The following is a 24,298-nucleotide window of genomic DNA, read 5'->3' as shown; positions in this document are numbered from 1 at the left end:
TAATATGAAAGGATATAGATTTTTATCTACATGGAAAAATAAGTGATGGCTTACAGAAGACCTGTTACATAAACCATTTTATCCATCTGCCAGTACTGGCAAATCCATTTTACATATGCTCCAGGATATATGAAAACAATGACAACCCTACATTCCTTAGAATAATGGGAGCAAAAACAGGCTTATGACTTATATTTTCTTGTAATTGAAGTAAAATTGAGACCACCACTCCTGACAGTTTGGCCTGATTCAGTGGTTTTGAATAGGAATTAAATCCACTGCCTATTGCCTCATATAAATCAGCAGCCATTTGCTGCTCATATATTCTGACAAACATAGCTAAACACTGGCACTTAGTGGACATAAATTTTATCTAATATTTGAACTTCCTCTAACACATCTTCCTTGCAAAGAACAGAATAAAGAATTTGCAGTAATTCACAAGCATATTGAATAATATTTATTTCAGAAGGTTTAGGATATCTTTATCCACTTAGAATCTTTCCTGTTTTATTTCTTACTGTTAAATTTTGGGGCATACAGATTTCAGTGTCAGAGAATACTTCTATTAGCTTGGATTTTTGTTAATGCCCACAGTTAATTAGCTCAGATATGGGACTGATGCCACTCTGTAAGCCTTCTCATCCAGGAACTTCCCAAATGTGGAAATGCTGAGTTCAAAGGGAGTTACCTTCAATCAGAAGATCTCAACAAGCGGGGCTGTTGGTCAGAACAGAACCATTGCACAAAGCACAGGAAAGGCTAATTTGATTCGCCTTGAGAGGGCTCTAGGAAGAATCTACAAAATACTGCAAGCAAGTTGCACTGCTCAAAACCTCCTAAGGACAGGGGGAGAAACCAAACCTGAAAGCTGTTCCAGCCCTGCTTGAGGAAATTCTTTAGTTTTAAAGAAAAAATAATAATCACCTCCTGAGCATGGTAAGGATATCGGTCATGCTGCGCACACGTTTCAGCAAGCTGTCAAGCTTGTGTGGTTCTTCCTTTAGGAACCTCACGGCTTCTACCTCAATCCGGAGGATCGCGCGCATTTTATTCTGCAATGTCGGGAATTCTCCTGCAAAGATAACAACTGTGAAGCTCAAGAGGAAATGACAAAAGCCCTGGGGAGAAATGGATGATGGGGTGAATGTCAAATACGTGAGAGTCTCCCTCTCTCCAGGGGCCATGCAACAAGCTCTTTAATCCCGACTTTTACTTCCAAAAAGATTTAAAGTTAATTCCTCCAGATCAAAGGCAAAACTGTTCTCAGCCACTGTGGTTCAAAGAGAAGAACCAAAAGTAAAAAGGAAAGTGCATACCTTTCAGGGTGGCAACAGCTTCCCCCACCTGACGCAAAAGAAAGGCTCCATCTTCCACATCTTTCAGTGTAACTGTCTTGCTGGAAGCAGTGGAGTCCCTCTTCAGGTCTTCAACAAATGCCTCCAGGTCACTGGCAAAACAAAAAAAGTGGACATAAAATGTAAGCAGGACTTTCACATTACAATCAAATAAATGTAAATTAATGGACTAATCTAGCCCAGAAACCTCAACCATGGCATCTTTAAATCTGAGACCACAAACTGAAAAAACAGCAGGGTACTGTGAGGCAAGGTGAGGATGCCAGACACTTTCGATCACAGCATAGGAACAGGCTTGTAACCCATCCAAGTCATTGACTTCTCTGACAGGCTGCAGATGTGCAGAGCACATTGACATCAAGGGCAGCTGCGCTACGAAGGGCAGGTGGGGTGATGAAACATCTAACAGCCAGCCCTCAGGGGATGCAGGTCCTCCAAGGGTACAGACACACTGTGCCACTACATCCAGTACTGGTTTGCACCTTGCACCTTCTCATTGCTGATGCCAGGCAAAGGAATGCCCAAAAAGCCAAGTGACTGCCCAAAACTAGCACTCATGGCCCCCTGATGCAACCTTGCTATCTGCCAGGTCTTGCTAGACAGGATACAGGGTCCCGTTTCCACAAATGGCCACACTGAAACAGCAAGTGTGCATTGATTGTACGTCCACACATTTCCCTTTTGCCAGCAGAAAATTACTTATTTTCAGCCAGATGACTTCCTAGATCCATTTTCGTGGAGAGGTGACATGAGCAAGAAAAGAGAGGAGTAGGTGGCCAGTAACAGGATAAAACAGAGAAAATCCCTTGCAGCACCATTCTGCATTTAGGTCAATTTAAAGTGGAAACACAGTCACACAGAACAATAAATGGTAATACAACAGTAATTCTGATAACGTAGAGAAACAGAAATAGTATCAGGATCTGAACATCAGATGCACACAGCAAAGAGTTCACTTCAAAGACAAATAACTTTAAAAACTATAAACAAATTTTGAATGAAGAACCATAAGTTGCTTCTGAACAGATCAGAAAGTGGAGGTAAATGATCCTGTTCCCATTTTAAGACCATTTCCTTCAAAGACTCTGCCTTGAGAAAGATGGGGGAGTCACGATTAGCAAGGGGCTCACGCACACTTGCAGGAAGCAATCCCAGGGACCACACGATGGCAGCAAGGGAACGTTTCTTGGGGTATTTTTCCCATGGAAGAGACTGCAGTGATGCAGATATCTGCTGTCCCGGTGGCTGCCTTTGCCATAAAGGGCACGGACAGAATCTCAGAAGGAGCTGGAAAAATAATTCAGCTGTCACCCACTACAATGTCAAGGCTTCTGCTCTCCAGAACAGTGCGCTACAGTCCGGCATCCTCCCTGCTCGTAATGCCCTGATGCCCACACTCAGGCAGGGCTATTTTGGGAATCTCAGGGTACCTCCCTCCCTTTGTAGATCAGCACTGGAAAAGCAGCTGCTCAGATATTCACATCCAGCAGGCAACAAAGATAAGGGCAGAAGCTTATATTTGTCCGTGGGTGGAAAGAAGAGAAAGAAACAAACACAGAACAACGTTATGATGTTTTGGTAGGTCTATGATGGTTGGAAATACAGGGATAAAGGGAAGACTTCTAGGTAGCTGACAATGGCTTTCTTCCCCCTTGTTCTTTGAGTAGAAATGGGAGGGTCATCATAAACGCCTTTGATTCCAGTGATACTATCAAGCAAGACAACTGATCCTGAAATTACTCAGGGGATACCATACTACACTGCCTGCTGTTAATAACTACAAGGGAAAAGAAACTTCAGCCCTCACAAGCCAAAGTTTGAAAGATATCGGGAGGTCTCCAGCATTTCTTTTCTGTAAGTGACAAAACAAGTTGGCTGTATAGATTGGACTAAGCAAACCCAATTAACAAGACACATTAATGCAGTTTCAGAAAGCTAACATAACATAAATGATTTGTCTGCATCTGTGTTTTACACAGGGGAGCCAAGGCAAACTTTTATGCTGAGATCTTTCTTTAGGCAAAAAAAGCATCAGAAGATCTGTCTCATATTGCAGTATCAGTAGAACAGGTTACAAAACACACTGACAAAGTTAATATAGCAAATCACCCAGGCCAGATGGTATTTGCCCTGGAGCTCAATAGCAGCTCAAGGGTGAAACAGTTGAACTATTAATGCTAAGTATCCAACCTTCTTGATTAAAACTGCTTTGGCACCAGAGTAGTGGAAAGTGTCATAGATGAGACAAATCTGTTTTTTTAAAGGGGATGGGGCTATCCAGGGAACTGTATTCTGGTGACACTGACACCCAGACTGGTGTTACTCATAGATACCAAAATAAAGAATAAACAATAAAGAATTAGTGGACCAATGGATAAATACGCTGTGTTAGTGAGGAATTGATGTGATTTGTGTAAAGAAAGAAGGTAAGTCTCACAAATTCACAAGGAAGCAACAAAAACAGGGGGACAAGCTACAGCCCAAAAGGCTTTCAGCAAGGTATTTGAGTAAAAGCTTTTAAGAAAGCAAAGTTGACATGGAACAAGAGAGGAAATTCTCTCAAGGATAAAGTACTGGATGTAAAGGGGAGGGATCAAGGACAGCTCACTCAATCAATGTATTTTGCTGGTGGGTTCCACAGGGTTCAGTGCTAGGGCTGGTGGTTTTCAACATATTATAAATTATTTAGAAAATATGATAAATAATATAGACAAAAAATCTCAAAAATATATTAAATTATTCAAGGTGATGAAAATGAAATCTGATTGCAGAGGGCTGCAGATGGACTGTCTGATACTAACTGACCAGGGGAATGAAACAAACAAATGAACAAACAAACTCCTAATAAATGTAAAGTAATGATCATGAGAAGAGGAAAACCAAAACCAACCCCACCTCTGACCAACAACCTCCCAAACCCCTAAGTTTTTATACACAGTAAAGAACTCTGAACTGATAACCATGCCTTTTGAGTGATATGTTGGATTTGTAAGGGAAAGATCACATGGAACCTGAGGACGGGGAACCACCACCATGCCACTGCATGAAATCACGGTGTGCCTGTGTCAGACACAGCCATTGCAGGCCTCTCCTCTCTCCCCATCCCACAGATGTACAATAGAGTTAGAAGGGCATACAGAAAGACAACAGGATGACAAAATGTATAGGATGGCTTCTACGAGAGGAGTAACTAAGCAGACAAGGACTTTTCAGGTTGGAAAAGGCATGAACAGAAAATGGAGTGGGAGAGCATCTTTAACATCACAACAAGCACGGAGAAGGTGAATATTCTACCGTGCATAATTTAAGAGTCTGGGAATTGATTGACAGATGAAAGATTCAAAAACAAACAAAAAGAGGTTCTTTCTACCCAAAATAGAATTACTCTATAGAATTCACTGCGCCTAGATTCTGTACAGAGCAAGTTTACATAAATTTTAAAACCCACATAAATTCATGAAAAGTAAACAATCCATGCAGAGCTTTTGCATATCAAGATACCATCTCTGACTTGGAAAATCCCTGAGCTACAAGTCAGTCAAAGCAAGCAGATGCGCTCTGAGCATTTTGCCATGTTCTTATATCCTTTCCCAAGTATCTGGTACCAGTGGCTCTCCATGACTGCTCAGTGTAGTTGTGTTTTTACTGAGCACAGTTATTCTTACAAACATGTCTGCTACTTTTCCTAAAAAATATAAAATAAAATAAAATAAAATAAATAAAATAAAATAAATAAAATAAAATAAAATAAAATAAAATAATAAAATAAAATTGTAACTTACTTTGGATCGTATCAATTAGACAGCTTGGATGTGGCTACAATTAAAATAACTGTGCTTATAAAACGCCCTCTCTTAAAATGCTTACAGCAATCTACAACATATAGTAGTCATACCTGTAACATGGTCCTCACAACATAAATACTCCATTAGTCAATGTGTCATAGGATCATAATTTGTTCTTGGTTTGGTAAGTTTTAAGGTTAGTATCTACACCCCAAAAGCGTCATATATGATAGCTAACATTGAATCAAAAGACTAGATACAAAAAAGCCTATCTAGTTAATTCTGAGTATGTATTTCACTGTTACACATGCGAATAAACACTACATTTAATAGTGTTTCTTAGATTTCATTAGATACCTCTGAACTGTAATCCTGGTGCAGCTGTGACACACACAGGGACACTTCTGAAGTGAATAGCTGCTCAGCAGAAAACTCGCTCTAAAAAGTGCAGCAACGTTTCTGCTGTTTACAACCACCAATATTTTTATTTTTTTATCTCCCAGTGATAATCTTGAGAATTGGTGAAAGGGGAGCTTTTTAAACTGAGATTGACCACTTCAAAGTAGTAAATACACCTTCATAAGTATTGAAGAAATCCTTAAGCTCCCTTGTCTTGCATGAAGCCAGTCTAGTGATTCAGTCCTGTGATTTAGGAAAGGTCAAGAGGGCAACACTTGGAAGACTAAGAAATGGTAATTTTTTTGCCCAGTTGCTTTGCATTTGTTTATACATCTGTACTGGGATCAGCTTAATTGCAAGTGCCTATATAGAATGTTAACCTTTTCTTGAATACTACCAGTGACATTTGATACGTAATTTTGTGCTGTATGCTCTTCACCATTAACTGCCATCAGCTGTTGAACTTGAAGCACTGTTGTCAGATGTGCTTTTTCGTTTGGGCTCTGATCTTGCAAATGTGCACATACGTGACAAATCTCACTGGACACAGATGATGAAATACAATTGTTCGTGATTTAACGTTTGTTTCTAGCATGTCTCTAAAAGGGTTGAATTAACATTTATAGTGTATGAATTATGTATGTAAGACACTTTCCTGTAACATTAACAAGTGAAGCAGCACAGAAGCAGCAGAAACTCTGTGAACAGAAAAAAATTCCAAACATTGATAAAACAGGATCATATCACAATTGATGTCATATCCTAAATGAACAGCTGTAACAACTAATGCCATTTGCACTTGACCTCACTCAGTATCCATTTTATGAGGCAATGTGATCACCAGCCATCACACAAATTGTTCTTTTCACAGAGAACAAACAATCTAGAAAGTAGGCAATCAGGTACACAGGAGTAAAGTGATGAACAGAAGAGTAATTACTTAAGACTACAACTCAATTTTATTTAAAATTACAAACCAGCTGAGATTATTATATATACCAGCACGGACTATTACTAGACATTCAACTTCACAGAAAACATAGACTCTCTTAGTAACATTCTACTTTATCTTTATAGATGCACCATTTCTATTGCAAGTCTTATTCATCTGAAAACATGCTGATCAACAGAAAAAAATTCACTCTCCTTATCTGTCAATAGCTGTACTCCTATGGCTTTTCAATCATCATTGCCAATGACAAGCTGACTATAAATTTTAGCTCTATTACGAAGCAATTCCTTAGGCATGAACTAAATCCAGTAATGAGAAATAAGTAAGATAAATAGCATCTTACAAATGTGAGTGCTAAAATCACAGAATGTCCTGAGTTGGAATGGACCCATAAGGATCATCAAGTCCAACTCCTGTCCCTGCATATGACAACCCCACGGTTCACACCATGTATCTGAGGGCTAGAACTAGTTAAATTGTTTATTGATTTAAGCTTCATCTTGCCTCCTGCTGACTCTGAACATGGACTGAAACAAACAAGTGGATCCCACCAATATTGGTAGGCCAGAGTTCTGGGGGAAAAAAAGTCTTAGAAAGAGCCTTAACACAACAACAACAAGGAAAGTATTTGTTCACTGCAGTTTAGTGTAAGGAAATTCTAAAAATTTTAGGTGGAGACTGGCATTGCTGATTACAATTATACTTCAATCTCCTACTTACGCGCTTCATGCACATCTCTTGTGCAATAGTCAAAGCACTTACTATTGAAACTCACTATTTGTACTTAAAGCTGAATGCGTTACCTTCCTTTGCATCCATTTGTTCTTGAGGAAATTCCCTCCTCCTCCCCTAAAATGTCACACATAAAGCCAAAGGCAAGAACCGGGGTAGGGGTAGGCTTTCAGAAGGAGGTGGTCACATTCTTTGTAGTCATCTTTCCCTTTACTGGGGGCTTTTAAGGAGGTTGAAACTCTTTGTAGTGGGGGGACTTACTGAGCAGGCTGTGCTAAGAAGGACTCCCAGTCAGGACCAGTGCCTGTACAACACAGAGCCAGTTTTACAGCCAATACGAGTGCAAGGAAACACAGCTACAACAGCATACACAGGTGCAGTTTCACTGGCGACAGTGGTGAAAGCTACTGCTTAGGGGAAGAAGAGCCACGCAAAAGCAACAAATTCTGATAGGTGTCTCAACCCACCATAACTTCTTTACGATCTTTTCTTCCTCGTTGAGGTATTTCTGCCTCTCTTGTTCCACCAGGTTGCGCTGTCGCTGCACAGGATCTTCAAGCCTCTTCACTGTTTCAATCATTTTGCCATTGATTTCCAGCTCTGCTTTCTTCACCATTGCCCTCAGCATCTCCTGGTTCTGCAACTGTTGCACAAAAGAAATCAACTTCAATTTTTCCTGCTTGACTGACATCCCCAACAACAGAATACATTTCAGAGCTCAGAAACAGGTTGGGATAAACACAGTCCTACAGCGAGGGAGGGTTTCTACCTTCTTCTTTTCTGTCTTTACCTACATACATGCCATGAGGAAGTGTTGGGAGTGAGAAAAGCCTAAATCTGACTAACTTCTGATATATATATATATATATATATATATAACTTCCAGTTGCAAAGTGATGAACAAAAGATGTTGGGATCAGTACACCACCTTCAGTGCGTAACTTCTGCAAGGATTGTGGCCCCTTTATTCTGCTCCGTCCAGCATGAATCAAGAATTAATCACGCCTCACGAGAATGCCGGAAGCTCGACTTCCACTGTGCACGTATCTCGTAAGCCTATGCGCTGCACTGCCCATACATGCCTGGTGGATAATCCCACACATTAATGACAAGGCTGGAATGCACTGCTGTTCTCGCAATGGAATTTTTCAGTCTCTCGAGTGGCAGAGGAAGGATTGTGCCATCCAGTGTAATTTGGTAACAGACATAAGGCTCATCTGCAATACATAAAACCTCCTTCATCCACCAAAAAAAAAAGCTTTAAAATATGGTAATTTTCAGAGAACTGTAAAATTCACAGCTGCTTTCTTATCTTAGCCTTATCTTAAGTACCTAAAGCACTAATTTTCTTACTGATATAAAGTTTGCAGCGCAAAACATAGCTAAAAAAAGCAAACTAGACTGTGCACTTCTGTGGGCAGCCCTAGAGCAGCTGTGCCCCACACGCACACAAACCAAACCTGTTTAAGTCTCCCAGGCAAATCACAAGATTCAAAGTGACAAGCAGGGCTCCATCTAGTCACAGTTTTGGGATACGGGCAACAAGAACACAACTCTGCTAGCCTAGCAGCCATCTCATACTGAAAGATTTTTAAAAACACCTGGGTCATTTGGGAGAAAAAGTTCCACTTTTAGAACTAGCAACCGATCCTTCAACTGTTTCCTAAACACCCAGGCTTAACAGCCAAAGCACCTTTAACATATGAAATAAACCCACTGCCTAATAGGAAGAATCACAAAAACCAGTTACCTACAAGACACTATAAGGCAATAAGGCTTCTTTTTAAGTTGATTTAGGAGAATTCACAGGAATCAGAGGAAAAAGAAAGTTGGGGGGAGGGGTGCTTTGCTCAGGTCATTCTTTCCAATCAGTACTGGAATTAGGGGAACAAATTCACTCTCCCCTCCAGGCTCTTCAGTCCTTGTGCCCAACTCCACCTCCTCCAGCAACACAACTGATGAGAGGGAGGGTGACACTTCACTGACAGTGCACGGGGGGGCCTGAGTTGTGACAAGCAGGAGGTGTTTGCTCAAAACTCAGCTGAAGATAAGTGTTAGCAGTTAGGGAAAAAAATGAAGCTGGAAAACATCTGAAACAGCACAGATTTATAAACATTGTCAGCTGCTTTATACCAGACTGGATTCTTTTGAAGACAGTGCATGTGTGTATTTTTCCCCCACTATGGGATTAACGTTTGGGTTTGATAAATTAAATCCTCTTACAGCATGGCCAGCACAGCTACATGAGACACACATCTCTTTCATTGTGCTATGTTTTCAAGAGGGAAAACATAAATGAATGAATAAATGAGTGAATGAGCATATAATACTTCAGTCACGCAGTTTATTCATAGCTCTTTAAAAAATGGGGAAATTTGACACAGGGAAGTGACTTGGGAAACATGAAACAGTTGATCTGAGGTCAGTGAGAAGGTCGGTAACAGAGTCAGATTTAAGTCTCAGGTGTCCAGAATTTAAGTCATCTGTGTTCCTCAGCTGGTAACTGTGTCTTCCAGTAATACCAAAATTGGATGTGTGTGTGTGAGGTTGTGCAATGGCAGGTACATTTCTTTTTCTGTTATGGGGGTGCATAGGGGTTTTATATTTATTATAGTGACACCTACAGCTAAGGTTCCTGTCACTTCCATTTATGCAGTGCTTGAACAGTATTAGAAAGTTTCAGTCATAAAAGTTCATCCATTTCTGATAATAAGATTAGGGAATGAAAATTCAACTCAACTTCATATTTCAGAAAGCTTGTATGTTGAGGATTCCCAAACCTCAGTGTTTGGAGTGAGCTCCTAAAGTCTGGGAAATGGCTTATCTTGGCCATGCTTTTGCCATTTCTAAGAAAAAGCATGCAACACTTGGCTAGTTCTGGAGAACCTGGGTTTGTCCATGCTTCGGGGACAGAAGATGAGAAGGGAGAGGTACAGAAGGGTGCAGAGAGAGAAGAGAAGGAACTAGGGAGGAGGAGTAATTGTGAGTTTAAGCAGGGTAGAGTCAGTAGCCAAAGGACAACATGAGGCAGGATGAGCAGAAGCAGAGGAGAAGAGCTCTGGGTGAGGAAGAGCAGGCCAATCTCTGGCCACTACCTAACATTTACCTCCACATTCTGGGACTGAACTTGATTCTTACCTTTCTTCTGCCAGCAGATATCAGATCTGAGACTCCCTGGCTAAGTGCACACCCCACCCTCAGACCACCTCTGCCAGTTACTCCACCACCTCAAGTGGAAGGAGTTTCACGGATCTGCCAGAGGTATTCTGGTTCCACAGAGCAGAACTTTTTGTACTTTAGGTTTACTTGAAAACAAGCCAAATAAACAATCTTAGACATTCACACTCGAAACTTTGTTGAAACAGCTTTCAAATTCCAAAGCCAAATGCCCAAAGGTAAGGAAACGCAATGCAGGCTTTCCTGTCACCACCAAATGGCAATTTCTCACTAATGAGAGTTAACTTGACTTATAACTGGAAGCAGCAAACAGAAATAAATTTAACACCTTTTTTTTTTTTTTTTTTTTTAATTCTAGCAACATCTCCTACATTCATTACCCTTGGTTCTCACTCCCAGCCTCCTCAAACTCTCCAGATCACAGAATCACAGAATGTTAGGGATTGGAATACCTAACTTGTCCCTCTTCTTCAGCTGCTCTCCAGCCATTATCTATCACTCCTCTCTCACAACTACCCAGCATCACCTCTGGTACCCACTTCAAGAATAATCTGATAACCAGTTTACTTCACCTTGAGCCAATTATTACCTATGAGACAGGTAACTGGAAAACCAAGTATCAGTTCACAGCCCTACTCCTCATTACGAGACAAGCATGACCTGGCCAGTGGGAGCCACCCCAGGCCCTGCTGGGAGAGGTTTCTGGGCCACCCATCTCCCCACACACCACAGCACAGAGCCACAAACAGGGGCTGACTGCCTGCAGCTCAGGATCTCTGTAGAATTTAATTATCTATTTCCTAAAGTTTGTTACCATACATAGATTAGATGCATTCCCACAAATTCTATAATGCAGCTCAAAACATTTGAATTTCTAATTCAAAGTTACACTTGTGAGACTAAGTATCATATACCATTTATGATAGTATTATTATATTTTCTATCCTTTCTGCAGCACTCATTTCCCTACAAATAATACACTGACTGAAGCAGAAGCACGCATGCATACACATTCCTAATGCTGAAACTTAATCAGGTCTAACTGTTTTTCCTTAAAATGTGTTCCATTAAAGAACAGAAGGAATAGACAAAACAAAAATCCAATGTACAAATAAGGTAATGATAAATACTATGAATACGTACTCTAACGCTTAGTTCAAAACTACCATTAAGAGTTCTCATTATCTGGGAGTGCAGAATGAACAACCCTCCTGAGTCAGGAACATCTTCAACTAGATCAGGTTGCTCAGAGCCCCGTCCAGCCTGGCCTTGAATGTTTCCAGGGATGCAACATCTACCACCTTTCTGAGCAACCTGGGCCAATGTTTCACCACCCTCGTCGTAAAAAATTCCTTCCTCCTGTCTAGCCTGAATCTCCTCTCCTTAGTTTAAAGCCATTACCCCCCGTCCTGTTGTAACATGACTTGATAAAAAGTCTGTCCCCATCTTTCTTATAGGCCCCTTTTAAATACGGAAAAGCCTCAATAAGGTCTCTTCGGCGCCTTCTCTTCTCCAGGCTGAACAACCCCAGCTCTCTCAGTCTGTCCTCACAGCAGAGCTGTTCCAGGCCCTCTGATTGTCTTTGTGGCCTCCTCTGGCCCCTCTCCAACAGGTCCATGTCTTTCCTGTGCTGAGGGCTCCAGAGCTGGACACAGGACTCCAGGTGGGGTCTCACCAGAGCGGAGCAGAGGGGCAGAATCACCTCCCTTGACCTACTGGCCATTCTCGTTTTGATGCAGCCCAAGATACAACTGGCCTTCTGGGCTGCAAGCGCACATTGCCAGCTCATGTCCAATCTCTCACCTACCAGTACCCTCCAGTCCTTCTCGGCAGGGTTGCTCTCAATCCCTTCAACCCTAGCCTGTATTGATACCAGGGTTTGCCCCAACCCAGGTGCAGGACCTTGCACTTGGCCTTGTTGAACCTCATGAGGTTCACATGGGCCCACTTCTCAAGCTTGTCCAGATCCATCTGGATGGCATCCTGTTCCTCAGGCTTGTCAACTGCACCACTCAGCTTGGTGTCATCCACGAACTTTCTAAGGGTGCACTCAATCCCAATGTCTGTGTCATTGATGAAGATATTAAACAGTATTGGTCCCAGTATGGACCCCTGAGGGACACCACCACTTGTTACCAATGTCCATCCAGACATAGAGCCATTGACCACTACTGTCTGGGTGTGACCATCCAGCCAGTTGCTCATGTACCAAACAGCCCACTCATCAAATCCACGTTTCCTATTTAGAGAGAACGATGTTGTAGGGGACCATGTCAAAGGCTTTACAGTAGTCCAGATAGACAACATCCATAGCCCTTCCTTTGTCCACTGATGTAGCTACTCCATTGTAGAAGGCCACTAGGTTGGTCAGGCAGGACTCACCCTTGGTGAAGCCATACTGGCTGTCCCAAATCACCTCCTTGTCCTTCCTGTGCCTTAGCACAGCTTCTAGAAGGATCTGTTCCCTGATCTTCCCAGGCACAGAGGTGAGGCTGACAGGCTGGTAGTTCCCAGAGTCCTCCTTTCTACTCTTTTTAAAAATGGGTGCAATGTTTCCCTTTTTCCCGTCACCCGGGACTTCACCGGACTGCCATGACTTCTCAAATATCATGGAGAGTGGCTTGGGAACTACATCAGCCAGTTCACTCAGGACTCTAGGATGCATCTCATCAGGTACCATGGACTTTTGTATGTTCAGCTTCCTTAAGTGGTCACAAGTCAGATCATCACTTACAGTGGTAGGGATTTTGCTCCCCAGTTACTGTTTGCAGTTCATTTTCCACTCAAGAAGTGTGAGAAGAGAGCTTGCCAGTGAAGACTGAAGCAAAGAAGGTGTTGAGTACCTCAGCCTTCTCCTTGTCTGTTGTTACCAGTTCACCAGTGTTGCTCATCGTGGGGCATGCTTCCTTTGATCTTACTGACATACCTACGGTTGACATACCTGTAGAAGCTCTTCTTGTTATTCTTGGCATGCCTCGCCAAGTTCAGCTCCAGCTGTGCCTTGGCCTTGCTGATCCCATCTTTGCACAACCGGGCAGTGTCCCTGTACTATTCCCAGGATACCTGTCCCTGCCCTGTCGATGAGTTCTGCTAGCTCATGTGCAAAGACCCTCTTCCCCTTTTGAGAAAGGTGAACTCCATCCAATGCCAGCAAACCTGATACTGTGTGGGCCATCCCATTATCAAAAATACCCCAAATTGTGGTGGTGACACCAACCATGGAGGCATGTATTAACAGAAATTAATATCTTGAGTACCTCTGAAAATCCAAGTGCTTAGGAAGATGCTACTGGAGTAGCAAGAAGTGTATCTCACCTCTAGCAACAGCCATGATCCAAATGTGTTTATTTCATGGATCTCTGGTTAAAATCCAACCACAGACTGAAACAATCTTGACATTTTAGTTGCGTCTGGTAACATATACATTTACCTGGTGTGTGAATCAATACATCTGGATCAATTGCTGCTAGATATGTTTTAAAAAGAGGATTTTGCCAACACAGACAAAGGCTACATGAACGTATGGGTCTTTTCCATCATGTGTTTTGCTGATTCAATTAAGCAGATGAGTAAGAACTCACAGTGATATCATCAACTGAAAACTGAACCACAGACAGTATTATAGTTTTATGTCTCGTTCCTGTTTCTCAGTTATCCTTCCAACTTTTGTGCTTGTGCAATCATCTTTTTCAGTTCTTTGAAAGTGTTTCTTTTAGTCTGTCACTGCATGAAAAATTCACACAAACAGAAACAAACTGACTGCCAACCCAGGAGCAACAGCAAAAGTGAAAAATATGAAGTACTGTCAAATATATTACACAAACAACCTCGCAAAAAATACTTTTCCCCTTTACTTAGAATTATTTTGCAAAAGACTTTTTTTTCATTAGAAGTGTGATCTTTCAACACTCTTCAGTTTAAAACCCTACCTGTTTCACTTGCTGCTCCACAAACTGCGAGCTCTTTTTCAAAATCATTCCACCCATTCAGGAAAGCCATGACAAAAACTCACTCTCACATGTAATTTATACATAATATACCAAAGTTTCCCTTGAGCTACAGGTTCTTCCATCCAACTATAACAAATTTGCCCACTTCCTACTGGCACAATGCAATAAATTTGCTATAATTTCTAAAATAGGGGAAGCCAGCCGGAGTTAATGAGCACACTCGGGATATGTCATTTTTTCCTTCTCAAGACTTCCTTGGCAGCATTAATTTGTGCAGATGGTACAAGTTTCTTCACTCCTGTGTGCCATAATGCTATAACTGGTCAAAAGCAAGGTTACCGCGTCAGGCAGGGCTGTGGAGACAAGGTGCAGCTGGGAAGATGCCACCTCCTTGGTGAGCAAGCCCTGTGAGAACGATGCGCTTGATGTCCCCAGCACAGCTCAGCGACCTCTATCCCACCTCATGAGGCCACGTGTTGAGCACAGCTGGTGGCCAGACTGTGGGAGTTTGCAAAGAGCTGTGTTTGGTACGTGCAGTTACAGAAGGACAGAGAGGATGCAGTGGTTTGCCACACAGATGTGGAGGAATACACAGTTACACATAATGCACCAGGGCAGGAATCCCAAGGTAGATTACTGAAATTAGTTGGGGACTGTGATGGCCAGCATGTAGGCAGACCTGCTGGGAACAGCTTTTGAAAGATAAATTTGCTATAGGAACATATTCATCCTAAACTGAAAAGGTAAATACATGGGTGCTGTGTCACACGCCGAAGTCATTTGGCTGACACAACTGTTTGCTCCAATTACCTTCTGCCATTTCTTCTTTACCAGCAAACTGAGCACAGAACCTTGTCACAGCATCTTCAGTCTTGGTCACATTTTCTTTATCATGATATTTATATCACCCTTCTGCTCCCTTTCCCTGTGACTGGTTCATAATTCAATTTTGTTTAGCCAAGCAAGCGAAGGCAAAATGTGCTCTGAACTCTGATCTGTATTTGGTTGTAATAGCAGTAGCTGCCACCCAACGATACCAAACATGTGATCTCACTTCCCGGGCAAGGAGGACGGGCAGAATATTGAAGTTTCCCCTGCTGTCCTCTTTATCTTACAAGAAATTGCTTTAACTCCTTTTACATCTTCTGAGACAATACACAGTGCTCTTCAGTTTCCAATTAAGTGAAAGGCTGAAGACCTGTACAGCTGCATATGCTTGTTTTCACAGTGTCTGAGATGAGCACGGTATATTTACGTTTGCAGCATGATGGTATGTGTCAACAGAACATTTTGGTTAACTCTTCATTGTTCTCATTGTTTCTTGCAGGTGTTGATGTGTAGTAGGAAGATACTGGTAAAATGTGAATGTATAATAAGTAGGGCACAACAAATCTTGGCAGCAATTTCTGAAATATCTTTTTTCATTGCTGCTCATTTTGGCTATTCTTCTGGATTCTGTACATACAGGACTGAAACTCTGGCTTAATGCACGTCTACTGATCCTCAGCTACATTTGAGTTTTCTGACATCAAATTTGTTTATTCAGGAATGTAAAAACTGTCTCAATTTTAAACAGTATGGAGTAGGAACATGGCTCTTCCTACATGTTTATAGAGCACATGGCATAGCAGGGTCCAAACTGTAATCACAGACTTGATATTACTGTAATATAAATACCGCTTTAATGTCTAGAGACATCAAGCAAAGCTAGAAGTGAAGTTATTTTTCAATATCTGAGCAGCAGTAGCTAACTAAGCCAATTCTCATTCCTCTAGGACTATGCAACTAGGGTATGTTAGAGCAGAATATGCTTTTGTGTCTGTAATACTTGGGTCTTTCCTTTGCTAGAACTCTGCTACTGAGAATCAGTCATGTACAAAAGGTAAAGGAAGGAAGAAGAAGAGGAAGGGAAAGGGGAAGAACAAGGAGAAGGAGAAAAGCAAGGAAAGGGGAAGTGGAAAGGGAAGGGAGGAAAAGGGCATTTGCTGACAGCCCACTTTCTCAGCATTACCCAGACAAGCATACCTGTAGCTGCTTCATCTGATGGAGCTGCAGCCGCAGGTCCGACACATTGCGCTTCATGCCGTGCAGGCTGATGTGCATTGATGGAGCTGCAGCAGGGTGATGGGTGACAGCTGACTCCACAGGTGCCAGTGCATTCTTCCCCCCAGGTATGTTAGCAGCACCTACAATAAGGAGCAGCACAGGTTGAGCTCACCAGCAGAGAAGGTACAAACATGACCCTTCCTCTGCCCACTGAATCCACACATATTTCACACAGATGGACAAGAAAAGTACAGCTGCCAGTGCTCAGTATTACCAGGGGACTGGCACCTCATTATCCAATATATTTTGAGAGAAGACTGAACAATATCAGAGCATATCTGTGCTGGAACCTCAGCTGTAGCAGAGCTCTACATTACCACAAGACTGCTTCCTACCACATGTAGTAGAGATGGGATAACAAGCTGTAACTCCTGATTACACAAACACTAGCAAATCAAATTGATACTGAAAGTAGTTTTGGGACTGTCCTCCCAGGAGCCATCTGAGACCAAGCTCATGCAAATTCATTGGACTCCTGAACTGCATATTTGTTGATTAATTATCAGTGGACAGAGATTCAGTCAAACTGCCAAGTGTGGGCAAAAGGCTTCTATAGACAATCTTGCTTTGCTTCTTCAAGTACAATTACATTATTTCTCTCAGGTGTCTCCAACACCTGGAGAAGAGAAATGAAATTATGGTGTGGCAGAGAATGGCTCTCCAGCCATGTTGCATTTACCCACTCCCCTTCAGTCTGTCATTTATTCAGGACTGTGTTTACAAGGGGATACAGCACAACACAAGGACGTGAGCTGAGCCACACTGACAATAACCAACAGTGTCCTCACAAGACTTTCATCGTTAATTAACGCTGCTCCTCTACACAGCACCAATGTCAAGCTTGTTCTTTCAGTCTCAAGTACCTGGGAAGAAGGTGTATTCACAGGGTACAAACAAATTCCAGCTGATCAGCTAATAGTCATGTTGCAGCTTCCTCTGGTAATTTGCACTTACATACTCATATTCTTCAGATTTTCTTTCAAATGTGTCCCTTCCCCTCCACATCATCAACAGACAAAATGACAGACTGTCAGTAGGACACATGTCATTTTCTAAGTCCAGCACGACATAGCCCTGCATACTCTTCTGGTCACAGTACCAGAGCCACCTTGACCCTCAGGCTCAGATGGCTGCTACTCCCTGAGCTACTGCATTATGCCATTCCCCACTTCACTTTCTTCCTTCTCTATGAACAATACAAAAAAATCTGAGGAAAAGGAAAATAACTCATCAAAGGATCTGCACAGGGACTCTGGTCATCATTTGTTCCCACCAGCACACTTTCTATCAAGTTCAATGAAATAAAGCAGAAACTAGTGTTGCAAGCTTTTCCTTGCTTGTTGAAGGCAAATTCTCAGTGCACCAAAGGGCATAACATATTTTTAAGGCTGGAATGAGTATGAACCCAAGAGTGCTAAGGTTTATTCCCACCCTCTCATCCCTAGTCGTCTTTTCAGTCAGTAACATCTCCAAATGTGCCTGAACACAACTCAGCATAACAACAAATTGTTACTAATTTGCCAACAGGTGTGGATACCTCAAGAAAAACCTTTGCAAAATTCATTTGGGGAAACATTTTTAAAGGATGGAAATTATGCCAGGCTATTTTTATTTTAAAATAGGCTGAAAGGCTTCTGAAGAACCATGCTTCTTGCTTTAGCTACATTTGCAATTCCTGTCAGTAAAAGCACAGGCCCTCTGGCTGCACCCGTGCTGTACACGGTGTGCCATGCCCTGGGCTTCTGGGGACGTGCTCAGACAAAAAGCTGTTCTAGGCCGGTGCTGGTCACTGTAATGCTATACCTTACCTAAACGTGCTCCAGCTAGATCTGCTCAGTGCTTCAACAACGGCACTTTTCATTTCACTGCTGAGCAAGCTGCTGCACATTTTTGCTGTACTCCAGTATGATTCAATGCTCTCTTGACGTTCAAAGAGCTGCTTAACAGAAAGCAACACTCAAGAAATAAACAGTCCTTGTTCACTGCCATTCTGTACCCACTCCATGCTTCAGTCTAATATATGCTAATACTTATCTGTCTACATGTACACCGCAGCTTTTCCTACAGTCAAGCATCCATTTCCTCCTACATGCACTATTTTTTGCATTTTTTTTCTAAGAAAAGGTTATTTAGTTCATAAAGCCTACAGACAGAAACCACCAGAGAGCCTGAAAAATGTGGGTACGCCTCCAAGAGTTCTGATCCCTAGCCACAAATCTGGACTATTTTTGAAAGCACATCTACCTTTCTGCTATTCTTTGCCTCAAGCAAAAGCTCCAAAACCTCAGTCCCTGACCCTGTGATGATGCAGCCAAGCCATGAATCAGCCCCCGCCAGTCTCTCCCCCCATGCTGGACCCCAGTCAATTCACACATTTTCTCAGGAAGGGGTGCCTGCTTTCCCTTTAGTGTAGATGGACTGTGATCTGCTTCTGTAAACAATAGATGTCTCTGACTCCCTGCAAAGCAGCTCTCCTCCTCCTCCTCCTCCTCCTCCTCCTCCTCCTCCTCCTCTGCTGCTGCCTCAGCCACCTCTTCTCCCCATCAGGAACTCTCAGCTGCAGAGGGTGCCCGGAGCCCGCGCAGCACGACCGGGGACCACCGAGTGCGGGAAACACAACCACGGTCACCGAGTGAGCATGGGCACGCACGAAGGATCAGCAACGGATTCATCAGGGATGCATATTTTCATCAAAAAGGAATAAAAGGGCAGCTGAATGAAGGCCTGCTTCATCTTGGGAGTATAGCTTGCTTTTGGAAATAGTCCCAGGCTGTGGCTTTGCAATTAGGTGTACAGCCCAACAGATTGAAGGTAAAGAAACAGCATTGGTTCTCAGCTTTTTCAATAAACGCTTGCTGGAGCTAGGTAAGGGGGCCTGACTGCAAAAACGCTCCGTAATTCCCTAATACTCTGGACAAAAAACAAATGTTAACTTTTTTTTTACAAAGGCTAATGAACTAAGCTGCATTTTTTAAAGTACAAAGAGGACCGATGTGTGGAAAGGGGAAAAGTTTGTTATTTGCCCAGGCTCAGGAAGATAAGAGCACAATTTCCACTCCCTGACACTTGAGTTTTGCTATGGTTGCTAAGACATTGTTCTCCTCCTGTTTTCCAGGTTTTATTATTCTTTCTAAAATGCTAAGATTTTGTTTTGAAGTAGACTAGAAAAAAAGGCCACCAGAAGACACCCAGTGATGTTTTTGTAATAAATTACTCATCTCCTTAATGAAGAGCCATAACATTTTCAACCATCATTTGGGGAGACATGATAGTTGCTTCCTTCTCCCACCATCCAGTTAGAATCCACTAAACAAACAGGCAAATGCAATGTTAAGGTTGCAGTTCCATCACTAACAAGCTGTTATGGCCAGGAACTAAAGCACCCTTAAAAGAATATCATATTCTATATACATTAGTGTGCAAATTCACCTCTCATTGATCCAGAATGAATTCAGCATCATGTTTTACCTCCAAATGCTGACAGGGTTCAAAGACTGGCATGATCTATCTTTGAATCTGAGATAAGCAAACAGATATGGACAATGTTTTTAATTCACAGATCATCACAGCAAGAGTCATGTATGTGAAAAAGGCGCACAGATATGCACAGATGACAAGACAGCTCACGAAGAGTAGGGAATCGAATCTGAGCTCTACACGTGTGATACTTCTCCCTGCTGCCATCTCCCTCCCTTGGCTTGTGCTAGTGGTGGTAGTGCAGAAAGGTTTCTTGATCCCTTTTCAGGAAATACTGAAATGTCTGTCTTCCTCTTCTAACAATGCAGCAAAGAACTACTGCTTTTTTGGTGATCCATGATATAACTGATCTCAATTTAATCAATGAATTCAGAATAGAATCTATCGATCTCACCACTTGATGAACAAAGTATGACAGGAAAGAGAGTAGGTGAGCATTTCTCAGCACATTTGTTAGTAATCTCAAGGATATTCTTCCTTGTATGGTTTGTTTTTAGAGTCACATGTTGTGTCTAAGTGAAGAGCCCCCTGATGACATTCACTTTTGTTGAACTGAAAAAGGTTATAAGGATTCAGTCACAGGATTTCTCCTAATATTAGTAGAGGGGACGTAGCTTATCTGTGGAAGGTTACTGCTCTTTGAACCCAACCCCATGAACGGACTGAGCCTAAAGCAATAAAACATAAGAAACGTAGACAAGCATGATTGTTACAGGCTCATTTTCCCCAGGGAAAAAGCATTTTTATTTAGGTTCTTTAATATCTGAGGCTAAAGAATTCACTACAGACTGGCAAAGCACAAACATGTTAAATACAACAATTTGGTTTATACGAAATACCAAACACAGTATTCACAATCTAGCTATCTAGACTTAGTAGTATTCAGAAAATTTGGGTCCTTCCCAAGTGAGAGAGTTCTCTATTTTTTGCATGAAAGTCTCCTATCATTGGAACACATACTATAAAATACAATGTTGGTTCAACATTGATGAGTCAATTTTATCCTGCACAGATGTTTTATTGTTCAGTATGGGAAGCAATTCACATTTCTGCTTACCAGTGCTCTAGAAAGGACTGCTCCATCAACATTTTATACCACTTTTTCTTTCAAATAGACTTTGAAATTGCTAAAACCGGTATCTCAGTGCACAGTTGTCAAGTGGAGTTGTATACTAAGAGAGTTGACTGTCTAAATGTCTATACTTAATAAGGACTGCGGTGAGCTGAAGAACAAAACAGTGGTCAGCAAGCCTGCTTTTAGATGTTGCTGGGATGTTTAAACCCAAGCATATTTACAAAAAAGGAGAAACATTCTGTAGCATATTCTGGCTGATTGCCTAATTTGCAAGTCAGCAGTGACTGCAGTGACTCATTAGACCCTGTTACATGCAATTTCAAAGGCTGATGAAAAAGCAAAATATTCCATTATACGGGACTATTCTATTATACAGCAGTCTTTAATAATAACTGATGTGGGTTACAGTACTGTAGCATATTAAGGTAAGCATCACACTTTCTTTCCCTTACCTGCTATAGTTTAATTTCGTGGCTGAGTCATGCTGGAAGGACAGGATTTAGGGATGTAGATGCTGGAGATAAAACCATACTTCTGATAAGGATCCTTGCAGACTACTGGCTGCATGGCTGGCCCACTGCCCTGTCCCTGTCTCCCAAGTGATCAGAAAGGCACTTATTGCCCAACCCAGATGCTAGTATCCTTACATGCTGGATGTGGGCATGGCCATGTGACAAAACCAGTGTTTCTGTCAGTATGTGACAGATGCTGATCTGGTCTTTTGACAGTAAATTACACGTGCCGCCCATCTCCACCCTGCATGCTTGGACATGCAGCTGTTTTATGCCATTTTGCCATTTCAGGGACATGCCTTCAGTCACGCAACAAGGTAGTGAGGAGTCTTTGGGAACAACAGTGGCAGGAAATAGCTGCCAGTCAGATGAACCATGGTGTTCTGGTGGCCTGGGCATGACTTCCACATCTAAGAATCCCCACCTTTGCTCTGTGTAGGGCTGTTTTCCCAATGAATATAATTTAATTTCTCGTTTTATTGAGAGAACATTCACACATGCACACACACATACACATCACTGAACAATTTAGGTTGAAAGGAACCTCTGAAGGACATCTGGTCCAAACTCCTACTCAAAGCAGGACCCAGGATCTTCAACTCAGTGCCCCCCTCAAGATACTTTTCTGAATTAGTACAACCACAGGGAAAACAGAAAAGCCAAACAGCAATACAATACAAAGGGGAAAACAAGGCAACGTATGTGGAGATTTTGATGGCTTCATAGGTGCTTTGTATGAGAGAAGACTGGTAAAACTGGGAAACGCCATAAATTCTCCATGTATAATGACACTGAAATAAGGAAAAGTCTAAGGGCATTTTGCAGTGAAAATTATGGACTTTTCAGTAAGCTGTCTGTAACTGATAAATTACAACTTGTTTCTTCACAGCCTGAAGTACTGCTCTCCCCATCTAGGGGCCAGTGGGGAGGAAAGAGTTGGAAGGGGACCAGAGATTGGCTTGGGAGCAAAGCTCCAGCACCAGGACTTTAGCTTGCTCACTCATACATGTGCTTGATACTTTCCAGGTCTGGTTTGATTTCTGTCGGTTAGGAGGATACACTGCAATTCCAGATAAACAGGAATCCTGAACATGAACTAACAGCTCCAACAGAAAGGCTAGTTAAGAGCATAATAGATTTGTTAATAAATGTGTGTGGTTTACTACCTGCCGGAGCACAGACCTCCCTGTGGGAACGGCATTACCAGGAAGAAGGGAACTGCCTTTATTTGCATTTGGTGCATGACAAAGGGTGAAGAGGAGGCAAATAAACACATGCACACCCTGCAGACTTCTCCAGCAGCTGCCCATACACAAAGAGCTCCAGTCACATGGAGATCTTCTTTCACAACTGCCTTAACTCCATCTTTTAAACCCCTAACAGCTCCCCAAGAAGGAAACTAAAATAAGACCAGCTCTTATTGGCTTCATAATTGATGCTTGCTCAGAACAGTTTAGGCGCATGCTAATAATTAGTAACAGATCAATACGGCTTAATTAGGGAAAGTGCTATTTTGCTGACTGCGAAATTCCTTAGTGGCATTACATCCATGGCATCCTACTGACAGAAGAACCTTAGAGAAAAGTTCAGGTGACCAGAATTCGAATGAAATATTTAGCCTTCTACAGCAATTTGGATACAACTGGGGTTAGTGACACATATATACTATGACGGGTGAGTCACTGGAAAATTCACCATATGCAGAGACTCTGTATCTCATTTGAACCATTCAGTGCTGGTGTGAAATTAATTCCAAAGGCCGCCTCAACCTGTCAGAAATTCCTCTCTTAACAAAGATATGATTGACTCCCATATCCTGAACTTAAACTGACACTACAGCTATGGGAATTTAAGTAAATTCGACATTTCCATAAGTTGGGATGGTAGTAATGTTAGAGCTATTCATTTAAACCTGAACAATTTGTAAATGAAAAATGAATTATCTTACCTGTAGCATCAATGCTGCTCTTGCTGGACACAATTTTCAACATCATCTTCTCACTAAACAATAAAAAGAAAAATCATAATTTTAACTTACTAACAATAAAACTGTAGTGAGGTTTATAATCAGCAAATCAAATGGCCTTGTCTAGCATATATTTTTTTAATTTAAATCACCAATAGCTTGTCAGTTGTTTTATTTTAAATCAGCTTTTAATACAATTTAAGCAAGGAATGGAGTAAAAGCAGCAGAAAGCACAGAGATGTAGCTACATTAATTCTTTTTAATGCAAAGAAGAGTAATGCAGTTTATTTCCATCTATCATTTGGCACATTCTTCCTCTCTACCTAGCATTCTCATGGGGATGAAAAAGATATTTTAAAATGATTGAGCATTCAGGGTTTTTTACTATTACATTCAAATATTATTTTTTGTTGATTGATTACTATGATCATTACAGAGAAACAGATTTAATGAATTCTTTTTTTACCTAGAAGCATCTTTGCTATTACTTGTATTTGGCCCTTTAAAAAGCGCAGACTGAACAAGACCAGTTAAACTGGCAATCTGTTTCTCCATGGCTTGTATCCTCTCTCTGTAAGACAAGAGAACCGTTTGTTAAAGCCAGATATATTTGCTTTCAGACTTGTTTTTCTAGGTGAATGATTACCACAGGACTGGGAAGACACTACACAGGCTGTGCAAAGGCTCAGGGGTACCAGTTTGCATATACCTTGTTGCAGCAGCTTACCGCATCTTGGCTTGGAGAGCTTTTGCATGGTAACAGACAACAAAAAAGACATCTGCTTGGTTAAAAAAGAACAAAACAAACA

General features: G+C 41.7%; 1 protein-coding gene across 13 annotated transcripts in view; it reads right to left on the bottom strand.

Annotated features, from left to right (window-relative positions):
* KIAA1217 overlaps positions 1-24,298 on the bottom strand; it is a 180,969-nt gene that overhangs the window by 20,275 nt on the left and 136,396 nt on the right. For 11 of the 13 annotated variants that reach the window (XM_082045925.1, XM_082045933.1, XM_082045927.1 and 8 more), the window contains 6 exons: positions 23,956-24,060; positions 23,472-23,524; positions 16,379-16,539; positions 7,694-7,869; positions 1,320-1,450; positions 928-1,075 (listed from right to left, as the gene is read on the bottom strand). In XM_082045925.1, the coding sequence (XP_081902051.1) occupies positions 928-1,075; positions 1,320-1,450; positions 7,694-7,869; positions 16,379-16,539; positions 23,472-23,524; positions 23,956-24,060 (774 nt within the window). The remainder of the gene's footprint in view (positions 1-927; positions 1,076-1,319; positions 1,451-7,693; positions 7,870-16,378; positions 16,540-23,471; positions 23,525-23,955; positions 24,061-24,298) is intronic. The other 2 variants (XM_082045926.1, XM_082045931.1) reach the window with 1 other exon arrangement.

The sequence above is a fragment of the Streptopelia decaocto genome (assembly GCF_964273445.1).
Source record: "Streptopelia decaocto genome assembly, chromosome: 2".
Classification (NCBI taxonomy): Eukaryota; Metazoa; Chordata; class Aves; order Columbiformes; family Columbidae; genus Streptopelia; species Streptopelia decaocto.
This window is presented reverse-complemented; position numbering and strand designations above follow the sequence as displayed.